Raw genomic sequence first — 22,765 nt, forward strand, 5'->3', positions numbered from 1 at the left:
GCTATATGCTGACAGGAAAAGAATGGATCATAAGCCATTCTGGGTGAGGGACCAGGTATATGTGTCTACTAAATACATCAAGCTGAAAGTACCCAGTAGAAAACTAGATCCCAAATACCTTGGACCGTTCACTATTACGAAAGTCATAAACCCAGTAACAGTTGAATTAAAGCTACCACCTTTGCTGGGTAAAGTCCACCCGATATTTCACAGCAGTCTGCTAAAACCCGTAGATAGTGTATGGGACCCTCTAGAACATCCAGGGGCACTGGTTGGGGACCAATATGAAATCGTCAACATACTCCAAATTAAGTAGAGGAAGGTTTAAGTATTTAGTACAATGGAAGGGCTACTGTTGGAGGAGGCATCCTGGGTTTTGGTTGAAAACCTTAAGGCGAATAGGCCGTGGAAATTGTACCACAGAAAATATCCTCATAATCCCGGAGGTGGCAGAAAGACAGATGATTAACGAACCTGGACTAACCCTTTCCTTTATATCTTGCAGGTGGACTTCCAAATGTTCTTACATGACCTAAAGATGGTTTACTATCATGTATCAGGAAACATGGTGTTTCCTATATTGCCTCACTCCATAACCTATTAATGATATAATTCACTGTTAATATGGCTTCTCCCCAGAATGTCTTACTCAGGCCTGCATCAGCAAAGCATCTTTCATTGTCTGCAGCACGCCATTTCGTCTCTCAACCACACCATTCGTTGACAGTGAAAATAGGTTTGTTTTTCTATGCCTTATGCCTAGACTGCTTAACCACCTTTGAAACTTCTCGGACATAAAGTCTATCCCTATGTCTGTTTGAATCTGACATACATTACAGCCATGCTGGCATTCGACAAATGTTACCCATTTCCTGAACTGTTGCAATACCTCAGTCTCATTTTTCAGTAAATAACAATATCCATATCTACTATAATCGTCAACTATGACTAATGCATATCTTGCACCTCCTAAAGAGGGTGTCACAGGACCAATCAGATCAGCATGAACTAATTGTAATACCCTATTTGTAGGTCTAGCACTTTTCTCACTTACAGGATAGATTTTAGTTTTTGATTCTTTACATACAGAACAATCCAAATATGCATTACATTTCTTTAATTTCAACCCCTCAGCTATTTCCAGCATTTTCCTCAACACGTTAAAACTTGCATGCCCTAATCTTCTATGTAACAGGTGTATACAGTTGTCATGTGTAGAAACATTTTAAGTACACATGCACAATTATGTTCTTGCATTTCCAGAACATACAGACCATCCTTTTAAACACCTTGTGCACATACCTGTCCATTCTTCTTAATTGTATATAGTCCCCCAGCAAATATTATTTCATATCCCTGCCTGTCTAACATGGATATATTTAATAAATTATGCTCTAAAACAGGTACATATAACATGTTGTACAATGTAGCATCTATTTCTGGTACATACACATTATCTTCCACTTTTACAGCAGCTTTCTCTCCATCAGCTAGACTAAACCATATTTTCCTTGCTGATTTCAAACCAAAAAACAAATGTGAATCATTAACAATGTGTTGGCTTGACCCAGTGTCCAACAACCACATATTCCTGTTGTGTCCAGTCATTGACACTGCCAGGGAAAACGACGTTGGAGAACCACTCCACATTTGCTGATTAATTCTGCTCCCTTGTCTTGCTGCCCCTCTGTTTCTCCTCTCAGGACAGTGTCTCTGGAGATGTTCATTAGAACCACATGTGTAGCATCTCTTCTCAAAGTTAACTCTTTCAGCTGCTCTGCCAGCATCCTGGACTGTTGCAGATGCTGGTTTGTGCTGAACAATCTCTCTTCCCTTTCCTGGTCTCCTCTCCAGCCATTTCTGCTCCTCCTCCAACAACTGACCAGTCAAGTACGCCATTGTTAAGTTCTTGCATGGACTCAAGACTACTCACAAGAATGTCCCATGAACTGTCCAAATAACTAAGCACTACATACACTTTGTGTGCCTCCATATATTTCATTTCCCTTTCTTCCAACTCGAGGAATGTCTATCTCATGTTCTGCAAATGTGTGGACACACACTGTCTTGGCTTCAGCTGTGCCTTATACAGCCTCCTAGTCAGCAACATTTTCCTGCCCACAGTCTCTCTCACATACACACTGCGCAATGCCCCCAACTCTCTTTCACAGACTGGAGACCCCTCACGTGTATTAGCTGACTATCTTCCAAGGCAAGATAAAGTTGGCTAATGCCTTTTCATTTTTTCTCTGATCCCCATCTTCTAGGACTGCTGGTGGATTAGTAACAACTGTCCACAACTCCTCCCTCTGCAGGTACATCTCCATCTTCACATTCCAGGAGAGGTAATTAGTCTCATTCAGCCAAGACACCAGGAAACCTCCTCCCATTACACTGACGGAGGCCATGCTGCCTGCTAACCAAGATTTAAACCATTTACTTTGGTGCAAGCTCACACTGGGATTCTCTTTCCTCTAGGCTCACTAGTCACTAGTCACTCTGGCCTTCACTGTGGACTGGGCCCATAACCTGTCAGAGTTTAGGCAGCATAACTAGTATTATGAGATAAACCCAGGAGCAAAACACAGAACACAGCACACAGAGCCTTTAGATAAATAACAGTGGTTTTATCTACAGCTAAATATATACAGACTTATACATGGTAAATACCTTAGCATACAGCTACTGACACAAGGAGAGCATGACGAGAGAGAACATGAAGAGAAAAAACGCCCTCTAATGGCTTCCCTTATATAGGCAGCTTCTTACCCAGCTTCTTAAAGTGGCAGTAACCCTGCTGCCTCATTCCCATTGCATCAGCTTTCGGTTGCCTCCACTTACAACCTCTATCATCTTACCGCTATTAAATCTACATACCCTGACAGATTAATTGTTCTAACTGTCAGGAAATTTCTCCTTAGTTCTAAGTTGTTTCTCTCCTTGATTAGTTTCCACCCATTGCTTCTTGTCCTACCCTCAGGTGCTTTGGAGAATAGCTTCACTCCCTCTTGTTCATGGCAGCCCCTGAGATATTGGAACACTGCTATCATGTCTCCCCTAGTCCTTCTTTTCATTAAACTAGACATACCCAGTTCCTGCAACCGTTTTAGCCTCCAGTCCCCTAATCATCTTCATTGCTCTTCTCTGCACTCTTTCTAGAGTCTCCACATCCTTTTTACATCATGGCAACCAAAACTAAATGCAGTATTCCAAGTGTGGCCTTACCAAGGCATTATAAAGTGGTATTAACACTTCACATGATCTTGATTCTATCCCTCTGTTTATGCAGCCTAGAACTGTGTTGGCTTTTTTGGTAGCTACTGCACATTGCTGGCTCATATTTAAATGGTTGTCCACTAGGACTCCAAGATCCCTCTCATAGTTACTACTATTGAGCAAGGTACCACATATACTGTACCTGTGCATTTTGTTTTTCTTGCCTAAATGTAGAACCTTACTTTTTTCACCATTGAATTTCATTTTGTTGGATAGTGCCCAATGTTCAAGTCTGTCAAGTCCTTCTGTATCTTAAGCCTATCTTTATCAGCCATTTTTCAAAGCTCCATACACAAACCAAGTTTTGATGGAAAGCAGTGATGTTATGGTGTGAAAAATGAGGTCTGCAGAATTTTTGAAAACTAAGATTTGCTTGGGAAACAGAGCAGCTCTGTTTGTACCCACAGTAAATATATAACATGGAATTGCCATATTTCATCTAATCATATTTAGGAGATTCTATGTCATCATCCATTTGTAAACAATTTTGTTTCTACTATTGCTTTATTTATTTAGCAAATTTTTATACCTGTCAATTTCACAATTTGGTTGGTGTATAATAAAACTCTCCTGTCTTCCTTTTATTTAAGATACATTTGGATTGCTGCATTTTCTGCATACTAATAGATTACATACATAAATAAATATTTAGTGATAGATAATTATGGTAAGAATCATTCTGATTTTTTTTTAAATCACAGCTCAGATTAATTCTCTCTAATTTCATTTCATACAGAATTGCTTTGTCATAAACACAATGGAACAGAAAATAGTGTGGTGAAGATATAAAAACAAGCACAATATTCCTACAGAAGTCTACAACTACATTTCTGATTGCAGCTTATACAATATGCAGCTTGACAATAATTGATTAGAGATACATATTATATTATATCTGCTTAGAATATTTTGGCATTCTGTGTAATTTTTAGACCAACATACCAAGAGAGCTTTCTTTGTTTTTATGTCTGAAATGCTGGATAAATTAGAAATTAGAAATGGAAAGGAAAAATAATATATTACAAAATTTATCCCAGGAAATTTGCATCAGTTTTATTTTATGAATTCATTTCATTAGTTCTTCAGGGTATTTATCTGACTACAGGTTTGTGTGAACTAGTGATGGGCTGTCTGCTAAAATAAAGTCAGGTCATGACACACACTTGAAAATAAATCAGGAAGACTGCAATTGTGGAGTCTGTCTGGCAAGAACAAAAACTGCTTATCCACAGGAAATATGCATGTGTAAAGCTTGTAACAATTCTGGGTAGTTAGAAAGCTAATAAAAGTAACAAGAGTTAGGCATCTTGCAGATCTCAGCTATAAGTTAGGAATAGAGATGGCCTGCAGCAAATAAAAGGTGTATTAGATAACTCCTGGGGCATTCATTAGCCAAGGTTTAGGAATAGGGACAGCTAGAGACCAATAGAACAAATTGTACAATTATTACTAAAATGTTTATTAGATGAGAGTTCTTATTATCCTGTCTTGTCCCACCTTCTTCTTTAGTGAAAATGTATAAAGCTTTCTTAATCATTTGTTCTTGGCTCTCTTGGCATTTTGGCCAGGAGCCCTTTTCCTTGGGGTACCCCAATAAAAAGCAATCAAAAACTGCATTTCTGGCATCCTTCATTGGCCATGGCACCAGGCTCAGACCCGAATTGGGGACAACACTAGTATGATTTATTTCCACTGTTCTTATTAGATATATACAGAATTCCATCATTATGTTTCTGGTTCTGTTCTCCATTCACTACCACCTCCCCCAAGCAAAACAGGATTATGGTATGTCTGAAATATTGGGCTAGTTTTTGTATTTTATGTAAAATATATTTGTCATTTTGTAAGATATTGGGAAGGAAAGTTCAAATGATAATATTTTTCCTAGATTTAAATTTAAAAATAAGAGTTAGACAGAATGGAGATCTGTAACTATTTATTCTACTCTAATTTCTACTATGTTTTGATAGGTAATGAAGTGAAATCCTCAGAAAATAAAGGACTCAGCTGTGGACTAAAATCAAAATGAGAGGTATCCTTTTGCTGCAGGATAAAATTCAGTGATTATTATGATTATAACACAGATATCCTCTTTTATGCCTTCTAAAACTGCACTTGCAAGCTGGAAGCTTGTCCACTAGGAACATTGTTCAATTGCATCTCACTTTACGCATCTCAGGACATAAGCAACAAATGGTTGCTAGGCAAGAGTGAAAATGACATAGTTCTGTGCTGCCTGTGCTACCTGTCAAGTGGTGTCACAGACACAATATTTGTGTATATGTCTTAATAAATCTTCTATTTATTGATCCATCTTTCTCTAGGTGTGCAAACAGGAACTTTTCATCCCAGTAAAACCAGTTATCTAGCTGTGAAGCATATAGTAGACTAACCTCAAGAAATACAGAATTTGCTATTTATCAGTCCATTGTGATTCTTACTACCTATATTGCTGAATGTTCAGAAAAATATCTGCCATTGATAGAAAGATATATTCACATATATTCACATGCAGAAATTATCACAAAACTTCTTTGAAGAAAATATCCCTAAAAGCTTATTATAGTATCCAGTTTAATGAAGAATGTACATTTAGCACTGGTGCTGGATTCAGTTACATGTTGGACAGATTTTCATTCCTTACGCTTGGCCTAATAATTGGGAGCCAGTAACCATGAATCTTTCTCTTTGTTGTGACTTTTCTCTCCACCCAATGTATTATGAGGGAGCCAGTGATCTTAGGATGTCATCTCCCAATAACAATCTACACGTTTTGGAGATACCTAACATTCACGTTTTTCCCCAGTACCTGATAAGTTGAGAAAAGTTGATGCAAAACATAATAGTGGAGGAAGAATGGACTTACATTGCCCTACTGTCCTTCTCCATGTGACCATGAGATTGGCTAGAGAGAAATATCTGGAAAAAGCTGGGCTTTTTCTTAAAATAATATTTTTCTAAGACACAATCTTAGGGAAAGCAGTAGATCTGATCCAATACTGTTGTGCCTATAAAACCACAGTCTACCGTGGGTTTAAAGCTGGGTTTCAGAGAGATTATTTGAGATGTTTAAGGAAACATCTGCCCTTTCCCCTAAATTCAAAACTTTTAAAACAATTATCAATCCCCAATGACTTTATGAATCTCATACACATTTCTCAGACAGGGAAGAGCAGTAGATCATTATGAAATATCTGGCTCAGATAACACCAATGTCTGTACTGAGCTAAAACCCAAGTTATTTCCACTGGATAAAAAGAATAACAATTCAGAATGCAAAAAAGAGATGTAACTAATAAAACAAGTTAATTATTCTCCCCTCCATTCCTGTTAGAAACTATGCTGACTCAAATGCCGAAGTGGTAAAATTAAGGGAAACCCAAATCCCCCTCCCGAAAGAGAGGGAAAAATCCTGCAAGACCATTTTTAAAAAACAAGAGGAACTTTAGGTTCTAATTACAAAAAGTAACAAATAATATTTCTTCATCTGGTTTCCTTACAGCAACAAAAATCATTAGCTTTGTACTCAGGGGAAGTATAAAGTAGGGTCAAAGGGGAAACACATCATTCTTATATTGGATTGAAGCACATCAGAATCCCAGGAAAGAGAAAGCAATGTCTATCCAGCATTACAGTTTTGTCCACACTCACCCTCTCAAAATCTATCTCCTAGTACTTTAGCAGGAAAAAAGACATCTGTGAATTTTCCTGCATCATTTCAATAGTTTACAGCTGCAATAACCACAAACATGAAAATTGAGGAAGGGGTAAAGAGAAGGATATTCCTCTAGGCAAAAGATTCCTGAGGTCTGCTTTTTTTTTTTTCATGTGGGGGAGGGTGGATGGATGGGGATAAGCAGAATTTTAAAGTCTTTATAAACTACACAATTACTGTATCCAATCAAACAGAAGGTGCTGGAAAAATAATAAATAAGAAAATGCAATATAATCAATTCTGTCACACTGGCAGACTTCTAAATCTTAAAGTCACTGGTAGTAATACCAGGACTACATCAACATGGACTTTTGAAACAAATATTGTAATAGCCCTCACTCCTGGGTTTATAGCCCATATGACATCCAAGAATAAAACTGTATGAATTACATGCAAAGACATATATTGTAAAATGCTATATTCTATGCTTATATTATTTCTTAAATTGTTAGGGAAGGCAAAAAGAAGTGGTTACTTAGGCATTGAAAGAATATATCTTAAATACAGTTTTCATTTCAAAAAATCCATCAATATTTATAATGGGGGAAAACTGTTGTTGTTTTGAATTTACAATATAAGGCTGCAATGAAAAGCTCATGGTGTAAAATGTAATTCTAAAATGAACATATTTAGGATTGGCTGGGATTTGAGGAGATTACAGTGGGAGAGGTGTCAGATCTCTCTCCCTCTCTTCTTCCCTCCCCTCTTCTCTCTTTTGAGGAACTGGTTATTTTTTTCCAGTGGTTAGCAGCATATCCTTCAATTTTGCTTTAAAAATTCCCCTTTCAAATATATAAATCTAGCATTGTATACATTTTCTTAATATACATCTATATCAAAATAGGAAAACTATGCTTATCACAAGTCATAACCTCTAAGTGGATCTAGTTAGAGACCAGCCTTACATGATATAATATCCTTCTATTAGATTTCAGAACCGAGAAAGGCACATATAACCAACATTTATACTGCTCTGATATTCATATACATTGCCCAGTAGCAGAAGAGTAAACAATGGGGAATTCTAATGGGGTTTGCTTAAAAATAATGACAGTGTGAAATATACATATAATTGTTGTCAGCATCATCTATGCAAATGAATATGTTGTGTAACCGGCAAAAGAGAATATCTTACTGGGCTATTCTGATCTATGCTTGCATGTAACTAAGCCTATGGCTACTAGCACACTCAAGCAAAAATGAGGCTGAACACAGGAGTCAACAGGCCAATCATTTTTGTAAAAATGACATCATACCTTGGTATCAGATACAGCTCTATTTAAAACACTAGAACTAGCTTACTTCACTTCAGTCCAGTAAAACTCTTTGGAATTTCCAGTGTGTTTCTACAAATCCTTGTACCAGTGGTGGGTTGCTACCGGTTTGCCCCGGATCGGGCGAACCGGTAGTGGCAGCGGTGGGAGGCTCCACCCCCCTCCCAGATGCTTCTGCGCATACGCAGAAGTATCACACACGCATGCGCACCCACCCACCAGCGAACTGGTAGCGACGGGTTTTGAAACCCGCCCCTGTCTTGTACCCATTTTAGAGCATCTTCCAATTTTCAAGATTTTTTCTGTATACCAAGGAATTATTGGAGATACAGGCTATTGAAAAATTGCAGTCTTTGTTTGGCCTTTGTTTGACTTTCATAACATATTATCAGCATCTGTTCTGTTCAATTTCAGTGTGGCACATGAAATTCTCAGTTAGTAGATACATTTATCTGTAAAGGAAGTAGTATTTGTTTAAATACTTCCCTTAGGAGACAAATATGATGAAGTAAGTGATCAGATCATGTCTTTAAATTTAGTAACCATCTAGTTATAAAGAAATATTTAGCCACAGTGGTGATCAAAAATAAAGTACCAACTCAAAAATATTTGTTTACTTATTATTATATTATATTATATTATATTATATTATATTATATTATATTATATTATATTATATTATATATATATAATTATTAGAATTCAAAAAGGAAATGAAACATTTTTATATAACGTTACAAATTTCGTTTGGATATTTTTCAAATAATCCATTAGTTAACTTGTCTCTTAAATTCTTTGCATTCTTAGGCTAGAATAAATTACAATTCAATAAAATAATCTTAACATTGACATTGAAATGCCATTACCAAAACTTCATTGTTAGACCAATGTCATAAGATATCCAAAATGCTTGGTTAATTGCCATTTTTGATATCTGGAAAAAATTTTGTGGCACAGTAATATTTTACACAATTATGTTTGTCAGAATTCTTAAATAACACACTGTTATAAAAATTAAATGAGTGTTGATAACCTAGGTAAAAATGAATGAGGTATCATGACTTGAAGCAAAAAATAATAACAACATTTATCCAAAATAATAAATAAGTATTGGAATAGAAAGGCTGTAATAAAGTTGCAACTTCCAGCTTCTGTGGAATGTGCTCTTTTAAATATAAACTATGGATTCCTACAACAAATTTCTTTTTAGATATTTACAAAATGAAAAAAAAGAGTTTAGGTTACTTTCGTATAATAAATTGAACAACTACCTTAACATCTCCTATAACTGATAATTTGGGAAGCAATTAAAATCAATTCTACTCCTCTATGAATATCAAAACCCAATTCTAATAATGTTTTTCTTAATCAAAATCTGTAATTTTATTTAAATAATCTTTAAATAAAATCTGTTTAGGATTTAAAAATTTCCAAGCCATCCACCAAGATGATAACTCTGAAAGGGAACCATCTTTCATATTGTGCCACTTTATATATGATGTTGGGGGGACAATTACAAGCTTGCATCAATAGCGTTTACTGGAATCTGCACTACAAGGAAAGATGGACAGAAATATTTTGATTTTTTTAAACTTGAGTGACTCTTACTTGTTTTCCTATATTTCTAAGAGAAGCAAACAATTCAATTGTGGCCATTCTGAATTCTAATTCAAGGGCATTTTTTTCTTGCCATTCAGCACAACAGCAAGGATCCTACAGATTACTGTATGTGACTAATTCATTACAACCCAAAATGTTCTAAAAACATTTTTCTTATTGAATAATAGATTAACCAAGAAGCCACAGTTAGAGAAGACACACTTCTCCAGTGCCAAGATACATATAGTATTACATTTGCTAAGGGGTATATCAACAGGTTTCCATAAAGTTATATATTATATATTGTGAAGCCAGAAACTTGGGAGTTGCATTTATGCAACCAAATGGTACACCCCCCCAGGAACAAAAATCCAAATGCATAGAAAAGAACTAAATAATTGGTGCCCTTCCAATATGATCACGATAAAACATTTTTGAGTTCACAAACCCCTAGTGTTTGCTAGTCATGTTTACCAGTGGTGGGTTCTAAAATATTTTACTACCGGTTCTGTGGGCGTGGCTTATTTGGTGGGCGTGGCTTGGTGGTCATGTGACTGAATGGGCATGGCTTGGCGGTCATGTGACTGGATGGGAATGGATTGGCAGTCATGTGACTGGGTGGGTGTGGCTTGGCGGTCATGTGACTGGGTGGGAATGGCTTGGCAGTCATGTGGCTGGGTGGGCGTGGTTAGGTGGTCACAATCCTAGTTCCCCCTACAAGGATTCCCCCATCCGGACCTTTTGCAATCCCCCAAAGGGTCAAAGGAAATCAAATTCCATACAGCTCTGAACCCTTAAGGCAAACCATATACAAGTGATCCTCGCTTAATGGCCAGTTGTTTAGCAAGTGTTCTAATTTATGACTGACCTCCCCAGAACTACTTGACCTGTTTTTGGAGTTTTGACAGCCATGCACACACACACACTTATGACCATCCCACACAGTCATGTAACCAATGGTGGGATTCAGCCAGTTCACACCACTGTGGAAGAACCGGTTGTTAACTTTCTGAGCAGTTTGGCAAACTGGTTTTTGGAAGAAATTGTTACGGCAGAGAACCGGTTGTTAAATTACTTGATTCCCACCACTGCATGTAACTGAGGTTTTCTATATTTTTTGCCAGTTTCCAACAATTCCTTCTCCCCCCCTCTCTCATCTTCTCTCTCTCTTTCTCATTTCTCTCTCATCTTTCTTTCTCTTTCTTTCTTTCTCTCTATCTCTCTCTCTTTCTCATCTCTCTCTCTCTCATCTCTCTCTCTGTCTCATCTCTCTCTTTCCCTCCCCCTTTCTCTGTGTCTTGCCTCTCATTCCCCTCCTCTGTGTCTGTCTCTCTTTCTCCCCTCTCTCTGTGTGTCTGTCTCTCTCTTTCCCACTCTCTCTCTGTCTGTCTCTCTCTTTCCTCCCTCTCTGGGTGTCTGTCTCTTCTTCCGCCCCTTTCTTTGTGTCTTGTCTCTCTCTTGCCCCTCCTTTCTCTCTCTTCCCCCCCCCTTTCTCTCTGTGTGTCTCTTGTCTCTCTCTCTCTTTCCCTCCCTCCCTCTCTCTCGGGGCGGGGGGACTGGTGCTAGTTGGTGGGAATCTGATGTTCGGAGGCCGACAAGCCACATACTGAAGATTAGATGGGGGCAAAAACATCTCCTGTTACTTGTGAGCATTTCTGCTTAGGAGGAAGAGGAGTGTGGTGGGAAGAGGCTTGTTGGGTGTCAGAGGGGCAATGAGTGTTTCACATCTCACATCTAAGGGGGATTGAGCCTCCCCACTCACATCTTTGCCTGAGGCCATCGCTGGCAGCCGCTTCCTGCATTTCAGGAGGTCTGTACTCTTCCTGCTGCTGTTCGGCATCCTCGATGCACAGAGGTTTTGTTCACTACTTGTGAGCTCTGGGCGGCAAGCAACCAACCAAGCAAGCCAGCGATCTGCCAGATGCCTCTAATCTGCAGTTTACTGGTGAGCAGCATTGGCCTTTCTCCCTAACTCTCCCGGCCAATGGTGCTCATGAGTAAACTGCAGCTAGGAATCTCAAATACAGCCAGGAATGAACGTTTGTGTGGTAGCCACTGGCTGGAGCTACTAAACAGGTGGCCAAACTAAGTGCCTGAAGGACCCCATCCCATCACTGGGAGTCCAGGCGACTTGGCGATTAGCAAGCAGCTGGGCTCCTTGAGAGATGAAGTTTGCAGGGGGCTGATCTACCACTGGCTATAACACAATGTTCATTCTCATCAGTAATTGAGATTCCTAGCCAGGCCTCCAAAAAGTATCAGCAGAAAAAGCTGCTGCCGTTGTTGCCATGTTCTTTGCACATGCGCATCCCATTTGACTTGCAAGGTAATGAGATGTGCGTGTGCAAAGAACATGGCGGTGAGCAACCGGGCGACCGGTTCGGGGACATGGCCAGCCAGCCATTTCTACTAGTTCTGCGACCTTGGCCCAATTTTTGCTAATGGTTCGCCAACCGGTAGCAACCCACCACTGATGTGTACAGATGGATTCTTATATAAGTTTCTCCCTGCGGAAATCCAACATAAGATACTAAACATTTCCTGTAAAGTTTTAGAAGAGTGATGCTGTACATATTTTACATATTTAACATAGCAATTATATTTTACCAGGTTTCGTCACTCCAAAAATAGAGGAAATATTACAACTGTAACAAATAGATGTGAGAACTCTGAAATAAGCCCTTGTCTTGTCTTCAGAGATTTTGGAATGAAAAAAAATCAGTTCTCCTTGACTGCCCAACCAATTTTGAGAATATCATATAACCAAGTTATCATTCTAGGACAGTAATTTCCAGCAAGATGCCTTTTTTTAGACATCTTGCAATTCATAATGGACTTCTTGAAGTCTGAATAGAATGATAGTTTTCATAATATTATAGAGCTAATTGATCTGCACATTCATCCTACATTAACAAAGCAAGTAGCAACCTCCCCACTACTTTAGGAAGCAATTAGCAAAAAGGTCAAAGAATGTACAGCTTAGCAAATTTACTAATATGCGTGCTAAAGTATACACATCCAGTTTCCAAGATTAATGACAAGTTCTAGCAGTTTTTCGCTATCAAGTCTAGACCCTTGCAGAGTCTTATTAAGCAGATTTAGGATTAGGTTACAGAGTCATGGAAACTATAGAATTTAACACCTTATTTATCAATAAATCCATTAGGGTGAGAATTTTTTGAGTTTTTGCTGCCTGTCTGTTGAAGGAGTGGGAAGGTAGCTACTTGCTCTGTTGATTCAGGAGGAATGTGCAGATGTTCCAGTTCTGTTCTATTTGGCAAACCGCCATGCTCTTTCCCAGACTATGGGAACAGTTTTACAACAGTTCGCTTTTATTTGCATTCTGCTCATCAAAAGGAAACACTTACCGATAAAACACAGTGTAGTCCACAGTTGAGTGGCAAATCTGAAAATCCCATGCTTTGAGCTTTTGGCATTCCCGTTGAGCACGGAGTTTTACTCTCACAGTTCCTTGGCACAATTCAGGAAATTGCTTCCTTGGAGGATGAGTACAGAAGTCATTTGATTCCACACGCCAAGACTCAGCAAAGTCATCCACATCAAACTTAAAATGACCATCACCACCAATCAGATCATCTCTCTTATGTCCATTATAGTTGCCACACAAACCACAAAGCCGACCTTTAAGATGAGGGGCAGCCATGATTTCAACAAAACTGTCTCCATCCCAAGAGATTTCTAGTCCTAATGAAAAAGGCAAAGAAAGAAGGAGTTTAACAGGATATATGATTAAATGATCACATTTCCTATTATTTGAGTCTGATTACTACTCCATTTGATCTTTTCATTTGGTGGTAGATGTTTTTCAGATCTCTTAACAAAGATCCTTCCCCATCCTAATACTTTGGAGTATTATGCCTAGCATTATGCTCCATTTCTGATGGCCCATGATACATAATAGCTGAGATGAGTTGACAAAGTGGAAAGCAGGTGCCCAAATAAAACTTTCTAGCAAGGAGTTATCTAGCACTGTTCTTCTTCCCTTGGTGTTCAGTTGCTTGATCTAATGAGTTACAAGCAGGACTTCACCTATAACTGAATCTTCTATCTGTGGTAAAAAAAAAAAATGAATGAAAAAAAAATCCAGTAGAATGGATTGAACTATTTTGAATTACAAATAGCAAGATATCAGCTTAGTATTTCTGAAATTTCTTAAAAAGGGGATTTTACTTAAAAGTATCATCAACAGATTAAAACAAATGCATATGGAAGTTATACATTTTAGTTTAGGAATGTGATACTGGCTGCCCAATTATAGACAATTTTTAATAGTGGAGTGATAATATTAGGGACTACCTCCAATAGGTGTGCCAGAAGGATTCAGGAAATTATATGCAAATGATGGTTTTGATTTATTAAAAAAAAACCAACAACAACTTTAAGACAAAAGGCCTCCCAATTTAGTTAATAAATACAATACAAAGGCAGAACTTGATAAAAACTGATAAAAAGAACCGGGCTGATCCCAATCCTCTTTAGCAAAAGATCAAAACATAAGCAGATACACCATATTACTTAAGTTATCAATAACCTGACAATAGCCAAGGAGATCACAGATCAGTTATGTCAATCAGTTATGTCTGACCAATCTATCACCCACCTCCCAGATCACTACCACCCCCCAAAATAAAAGGTTCCAAATTACTCCTATCCACATTGTTTTTAGGTGATTTTAATCTTCAGAGAAGAACCACATTCATTAAAGGATAGGTCATAATAGGTAATCTAGGGAAAACTTCAGCTAACATCACTCTTTACCTACCAGTTTGTTTGTTTTTTTGAAAAACATGTATTTGTAACATCATTTATCTCAAATTGGAAAAATATTTTAATTTCCCATACAATAAGAAAAAGACTTGTTTAATAGAATCCAGTATTGCTTTCTACCATTGCGTATTAAATTTGATTTTTCAGAAAGGATAAACCAGCATGAAGCAATTCATGTATATTATTAATTTATTAAAGGACAATTCTTCTAAGCCTAAAACTCAATTCAAAACCAGTTAAATATAGGGTTGGGTTTTTTTAAAGATTTTTTGAAAAGCTGACAATCAAGTGAAGTAATTACTTAATATTATTCAGGGTTATAATTGCCTTGTTTATATTATTTCAAATTGCATTATATGTCTTGTCTTTTTATCTATGCTTATCTAGAAAATTAATTTATTCATATGACAGTCATTCAGAGCTGCAATAAATGTAGTGATTCAATGGAAGAGGATTTTTAAAGAAAATCTTTAGCAGATGGGTATCAGTTAGATTACTTTGGTTTCCTCTTTTTCTGAATGAATGAGGTCTCCATTCTCTTGGATAGAAATCAGGATACAAATAATTGATCAAATTAGAAGCCAAAGTCTAACATCTGTTCTATCTGGCGATATACAGAATAAGAACATTCCTTTGTAACGTTTTCCTGTATCCTTCTTTTTTTTTAAGATAATAGTTAATCAATCCATGATTTAGTTTCTAAAATGGCAAAATCCAATGTGATGAATTTGGAATACAGCCCAAATTTATATATTAGGAGTTCCCAATTCTTCTGCAGTTTCCTTCCAAATAAAAGGCATATATAAAAGTTTCAAGAAATATGGAGAATCCAAGTCCAAAGCTCTAATATCAACAACAATACTAGTCAATATTTTACCTATAATTGTACAATCGGCACAAAAAGACAATCTTTCAGGTTAGGGCAAAACTGAGGGACATCCTTGATAAGTGCAATATATTTAATAGTACAATATATAATATTCACAAAACCATCCCTTTCCAGAATTATCTGCTATTTTCTGACTTCTGATCTCAAAACTCTTAACACTTACTGTTTCATATAGAAAGATATATTGACTACTATTCAGTAATTCGAAGAGAGGTCAAAAGGAATGTTTAAAAGAGGTGAGAAACCTGGTTCAGAATTCCTGGTTTCTTTGACTAATTTACTTTACAAACTTTTTCATAGCTTTGTTGTATATCAAGGAGTATGCTAGCCTGCACAGGAACAAATCTATTGGAGCATAAGTAAGTATTTCGTAATACGATCTTGTGAACTTATTTCCAGCTCAGCTTGCAGCACCTCCCCAATATATATTTTCCCAAAGATATACTAAAAGGAGAAGTTATATGGTGGGGATAATCCTTAAAGCATAGACTTTTCATTAGATTTTTCTCTTCAGGAAATGTAGTATCAAGTATAAATCAGAAACATCAAATGACTGATTGTTTTTTTTTAATGCACGTTTCCTTCACATTTATGTCCTAATTATGTTAGCACTTTGTTATAACTGTTCTACAGATAAAGCTTTCATAAGTACATAGTTTGCTAAATAAGTAAAGTATATGTATGGCCTAGACAGAACACCCCAGATTCACTCTATATGAAGACCTTTTTATGGAAGAAACTGCAACTGTACTTTAGGCTCCTCCCTTCATGTTAGTTAAAAAAATAGCTTTAAAGTTTTCTTATGGTGTGGATTCAATTATTTTTGTACTTTTGGAGGCTGCTTAGAACCAATTGGAAGTGGGAGACATATACATTTGTAAAATACATTTAGTACTGTAAATAACCCTGGACAGCAATTCTAAGCTAAAAAAATAAAAATAAAAATCATGTGCTCGATATACTCTCAGAACTGAGAGACCTGGTGAATAGTCAATATGCTGGCCTTTGACTATAATAAAGATTTGGTTGGTTGGTTGAATATTTGTGCTACTTTCAATGAACATATTTTAAATACATTTAATAAACAATAATATAGTAACAATCTCAATGTCCAGATTTTCTAAGTAATATGTAAGAAAACTTCTACATCATTATATGGCTTTATTTCTACTTGAATGGTATAAGTTTTAACTGGAAGTGTTCATGAGGAAAAAAATCAATTTCATTTGCGCAAAATACTAAGATAATTCTAATATCAACAATTAAAATCAAGTCAGTAAAGTTGAAAAAAGATGTGAATTTGAATAGATAAAACACAGCACGGGGCTCTAAATTAGATATGGCTTTTTGTTCTTATTTTAAATATTGACAAATGGAGCTTTTATCCTATTAGTTCTGCACATAAGATCTTTCCACAATGGTACTATAATCAACTCATGAATTTGAAATGCCATAGCTGTTGCTTTCCTTTATAAGCATTAAGGCAATTCAAAGGTATAAGTAGTTCAGGTGACCAATTAATTCATCTTCTTATGCAACCTGCTTCAGCATTATGTTAGGCTGCATTAATTTGGGCAGTAAAATTTTGAGTTCATGGGGAAATTATCTGAATATATGCTGCAGTTACTCCTTAATAGAGGGCACCAATAGACACCATGCTTGCCCCTTCTATTTTGAACAAAAAAAAATTAATTTAATTTGATGAGCTGGGAGAAGAGGCAAACACAATAACAAAAAGATCAAAATTGTAGTCAAAGTATCCTTGATGATCCGCAAGAATTCAGTGGAATTTCATAATTGAACTGGCAGCAAACAGAGATGCTCAATATGTTTTTAATTAGACTTTATGAATAATGTTTCTTTTGTGTGCACTCTACAGGCAACTACAGAATGTTTTTTCTTGTAATTCAGATGAAAAAGCCTGGAACTGAATCATTACTTTGCAGAAGACAAAAGAACAGGTGTACAGTTTCTTGGCTCAGTAGGAGATGCTATTAGGTCTTCAATGCTTTTGAGAGATGATGATTGACTTTCACAGAATAAAGTTAACAGACCAGAGATGAGAGTAGACAAAAATAGAAAATCCGCATTTGAGAATCAGGATCTCTGACCTACATCAAGAAAATACCATGGAAAAAACTGGAGGGCAATAGCAATCTTATTCCAATACTTTACTCTTCCCTTACACTGCTGATTTCCAGCCAGTGGTGGGATTCAGCCAGTTTGCTCTGGTTCAGGAGAACCGGTTAACTTTTTGAGCAGTTCAGCAAACCAGCTGAATCCCACTGCTGGCTGGAAATCAGCCTTTTGTTTTTCCCACTTTAAGGGATTAATCCTGTCAGGAAGGCAGGAAGGAGACATTCTACTGTGCCTCTGTGTGTTCTTTCTAGCCTAAGTCTGCTTATCTTTATTGCCCTGCTTAAGTGTTTTTAGGAAGTGCCTCTTTGGTTAAGCCTTCTTACATTGTAACAGCTGTTAATTGTTCTTGGCAGTATACTCAGACTTTCTATAGCCTGAGGGGCTGAGTGGAGCTTTTTTTTCCTTTGCTGGTACTTTTATTCCAGGTCTTGACTTTTTTTAAGGGAAAAGATTGTTTTAAGCTTTTTACACTGCTTTTGTGGTTCTTGGCACTATCCTTTTGGGGTGTACTTCCAATATGGCTGAATCCCCTCCCAGCCACTCCTTGTCTCCTCTGTCTGGGCCTCTTTCTTCCCTGGATCCGTAATCTTCTCTAAATGGAGCAATCTGGCTAGTCTTTGGCTTCTTTGTTTGTTTGATACAAAAAAAAGGGCTTTGGGAGGTCTCCCCCCCCCTCCAATGAAAAAGTGATGAGGTAATTGTTTTGGACCACCACTGCTTTTCTGATCAAGTTAAGCAATGCTGCCTAGAAAAAAAATTTTTTTTCAAGCTGCACCTTTCCCTCTTCCCTCCAACATAATCTTTCCTTAAATCTGGATGATTTCCTTAGAATATCATGTGAGGTGAGGGAGACCAGGTGGTATCTTTAAGTGGTGCAAATGGATCTAAGGATTGCTTCTCTGGGTGGAAAAGGGTGCTTTGTCAATTCACTGAGCACGGGAGTATCTTGTCTATCAGGATTCTCCAGTCATCCAGGTCATGGTTGTCCCAAAGGTGCTTTTTTCAAGAGGCAACTGGACTTTCTTGGTTTCCAGAAAGTCCAGTTGCCTCTTGAAAAAGCACCTTTGGGATAGGAGTCTCTTGCATTGCTTCAGAGTGGCCAAGATACGATTGCTCATGGATAGCAAGATTTTTTTAAAAAAAGGAGGTAGGGGTGTGGATCCTCCCTCCAATTCATTTTAGTTTTCTCTCATGATAATAAGGTTTAGTAGCACTACGCTTGAAGTTTATTTAGATACCTGTGGCATATACTAATTTTATTGTGATCCTGACAAGCTTGGGAGGGCAGATTTGAACTTGGGTCCCCTATATACTGTGTTAATTTGTCTCTTTAGCTCAGCATTTTGTAGCCCAAGTATGCCCACCCACTTTCTAGAGACTTTCTTAAATGACCTCTCTGCTAAAGAGTTTCACTTTATGAGCAAGAGTTGGCAGCTGGTAGTTATCATTGCATTTTAACTATTTTAATTCCTCAAGGTGCTCTGGCACCCTGCCTGATTTGTAACTCCAGGTTGCTGGCATTGCTGATGAAAAGGAAAGTATTCTGACAGAATGGTTTAGGTTTCCATGATGGCTGTGACTCATTGATCTTCAGTGTGAATTCCCCCATTTCTAATCTAATGATTGGTATTTAGGTTAGCTTTCTGCAAGCAAAGAAACTATTTGTATTTTTGTACAGGTAATCCTTGACTAAAGTCACTCATTTAGTGACAATTCAAAGTTACAATGGCAGTGAAAAAAGTGACTTATGACTGTTTTTCACACTTATGACTGTTGCAGCATCCCCATGATCATGTGATAAAAATTCAGATAGTTGTAGTCTTTGAGGGTCATATGATGCCCTTTTGCAACCTTCTGACAAGCAAAGTCAATGGGGAGGCCAGACTCATTTAATAGCCATGTTGCTAACTTAACAACTGCAGTGATTCGTTTAACAAATGTGGCAAGAAAAGTCATGAAATGGGGGAAAATCACTTAATAAATTTCTCATTTAGCAACATACATTTTGAGCTCAATTATAGTTGTAAATTGAGGAGAGGAGAGGCCAGGTGTGACAAGGAATGGCTGGGAGGGGAGGGGATGGGTGAGGCAGGGCCAGGCATGACACGGAGAGGCTGGGCACCCCTCAACGTGAGTAACATTGAGTTAGCCATGCCCAGTCACATGACCACTCAGCCACACCTACCAAGCCGGTCATTGGGGCAGAGAACCGGCTGTTAAATTATTTGAATCCCTCACTGTTTCCACCTGTTTCTCTACCAAGATTTCCAAAAGACATTTTCTACTTAATAAGTAGCAGTGGAAGAAAAAAAATCAGAAAAGAGGGAATTATCTTTTTATTTGTGATTATGAATTTTAAAACATGTATATATGTATCTATATGTTTCTGCATTTTTAATTTTCTCAAAAAAATAGACATTTTTATGCTCTTCCAGGAGTCTAAAACTGCTAATAACTTTTTTTTAAGTCCAAAATATTCACACAAAAAATAAGATTATTTATTAGATCAGCATAAAAGGAAGATTTATTACAACAATAGTACGTGGGAAAATGTATAACTAGTAGTTAGTCTTCTTTAAATGGAAAGATAGGATTGTGTGTTATTTCAATCTATATCCTGCTTTTTGGTCCATTAGGCACTTAGATAAATAGTCTAACATATTTGTAAAAGGATGAATGATGATCCTTGATTCAGCACATGTAAGCAGAAGAGATTCTCAGGGAAGGATGTTCCCTGAGTGGGACAAGGACCTAACTCTCAAATCAATGTACTTCAGCTTTTTGGGAACATATAATTTCCAATACTGTTTGAAATTGGATGGAATGCATGGAAGAGTTTTTAAAATACTCAATGTTTTTAGGCTTTATCCAGTAAGGAAATCCCTTGTGTGTTGTGTGTGTTTGTCCCCAAAGCTCATTAAACTACAGAAAGCTCATTATAATAATCTATCCTGCAAATCAAGAGAGATTTTGTTAATAATCATTTTCTTGTCTTCTATTCCAATCATATTTTCTTTTTTATGTTTTTAGATGCTTTAGTTCTAAGTATGAACAGAACTTTATTAACTTTGCTTCTCACATTCCTCCATTTAGTTGCACAAGGAGCCAGATTTAATAGCAACAAGGCAACCCGTATGCCATTGGGTTATTGTTGCAGAGGTATTTCCTTACCTAAACAGAGAAACAAAATTACTGTGGTGGGGCAAAAAAGCAGTGGGAACATGAGCAACCTCTGACTTCCTGCCAGTTTTCCCACTGAATTTCCTTGTGGGCAGATGACAGGAAGCATTGGAAAATTTCCTTCCTTCCTTCCTTCCTTCCTTCCTTCCTTCCTTCCTTCCTTCCTTCCTTCCTTCCTTCCTTCCTTCCTTCTTCCCCCTTCCCTTCCTCCATTCTTCACTCAAATTTCTGCCAGCTTCCCCATTACTTTGCTTGTGAGAAGCTTGTGAAGGCAATGGAGAAGTCAGCAGGAAGACAGATATTGCTCCAAGTTCAAGGTCATTTGCTGGGTGGGGCAAGGGGGTGTAGTAGGATATCCAAGAGATGCCACTTGGGTTGCACACAACCCAAGGGTTGAGAAGGATACATAGATGTTTGAGAGATGTGCAAGAAGTGCTATGTGAATTAGGGAAGGTGTGGGAAAGAAGTGTGGGTTGGAAAAGGTGCCTGGTGCTGCTTGGAGGTAGGCCGGGCAGCGCACAGAGGTGCAATAGAGGCCAGGAACTATACTGGGTGAACGAAGAGGTGCCATGCAGGTCCCTACTGTGTACAGTAGGGAATGTGGGTCATGAAGGGTGCATGGGGATTCCTTTTTCCCTGTTCCTCCCAATTCCTTTCTTCTTCTCTCCCTCCCTCCCTCCCTTCCTTCCCCCTCTCCTCCCCTTCTCAGAAGCACATTATTTGTTGCTGCTGGGTTGGAGAAAGTGTCAGAGATCAAAGAGTCTTTGGAAAAAATGTCACAGAATGTTGAAAATGAGGATCACGTGACTGGCAGCACTGAAGCAACCACAACTTTCCCAAATTTCATTCCCTCAGGAGTCATGCATCTTGGAATTTGGACACATTCTGTAAGTTAGTCCATCTGAGGTATCTTAGTTCAAAAATATTTGCCCTATGATGCATTGTTTCACCCAGATAAGGGTGATAGAAACAAGAGTTTTATCAATATATGGATGAAAATGAAATTAATATAAATTGAAATATTACATATTGGGTCTTAGAAAATCCATCATGATGAAACAAACTAACAAGTTCTATGATGTCCTATTACAATCCATTCATTTTTAAAGATTTATATGTACTTATGTAGGGCAAAAGTTTTTTTTGAATTTTTGCAGGTTGTAAGCAGAATATCTTCTTAAGGAAATAAATTCAATTGTCTGAGCTAGCTTCCAAGTACCTGAATCCCTGGTAGCCACAACCCACTACTCCCTAAAATACGATGTGATACTTAGAATCACACATTTTATTTTCACAATATGCACAGATTAAGGAAAAGCACATCATATAATCTTCATAAACCAAGTCAATTAATTGACACCATATTGTAAAAAAGGGGGTGAAAGGATTCATGGAGCATTAATTGTAGGTGCCAGTTTATAAACCAAAGTGAACAAAGTAAAAGTATTGTAGGCACTCCATCTCTTTTTTACTTTGCAAACTCCTTTGTATACACTAGGGAGGGAAGTGGAAAGAAGTTAGAAGAGATCCTCTGAGCCTTTTTTCCCACCAGAAAAAGAGAACAGGAAATAGATAGATAAAGAAAGGAAGCAACAGCTTCTCAGACTTATTTGTGCTGGTTGGGAATGATTTTAAAAATGGCTGCAATAAATCAGCTGGACCATCTGAACAAACCTCTAGTTCAATCTTCTTCCTCATAAATAAATAAAATCAGAATTGTTCTTTATAATGAGATTTCTGAGCATTTGATGGTTGACAAATGGACTTTCAAAGTTCAATTCATGTAAAATTGATACCATAGACAACACTATTAAACGAACTAATGAAACCTCTATCATTATGTCTACTGATCACCAATATAATTTTAAGGATTCAGCAACTTTCAGATGCCTGTGCACTGTTATT

The 22,765-nt window shown here is 37.5% G+C and overlaps 1 protein-coding gene across 9 annotated transcripts in view; it reads right to left on the reverse strand.

Annotated features, from left to right (window-relative positions):
* BMPER (BMP binding endothelial regulator) overlaps window positions 1–22,765 on the reverse strand; it is a 499,083-nt gene that overhangs the window by 157,171 nt on the left and 319,147 nt on the right. For all 9 annotated transcript variants that reach the window (XR_015734230.1, XR_009620982.2, XM_060686109.2 and 6 more), the window contains exon 13: window positions 13,233–13,569. Coding sequence is in view for 7 of the 9 variants with exons in the window: in XM_060686109.2 (XP_060542092.1) it covers window positions 13,233–13,569 (337 nt within the window). In the remaining 2 variants the exon portion in view is untranslated. The remainder of the gene's footprint in view (window positions 1–13,232; window positions 13,570–22,765) is intronic.

This window comes from Pantherophis guttatus, chromosome 4 (assembly GCF_059756535.1).
Source record: "Pantherophis guttatus breed Tessera chromosome 4, ASM5975653v1, whole genome shotgun sequence".
Taxonomy (NCBI): Eukaryota; Metazoa; Chordata; class Lepidosauria; order Squamata; family Colubridae; genus Pantherophis; species Pantherophis guttatus.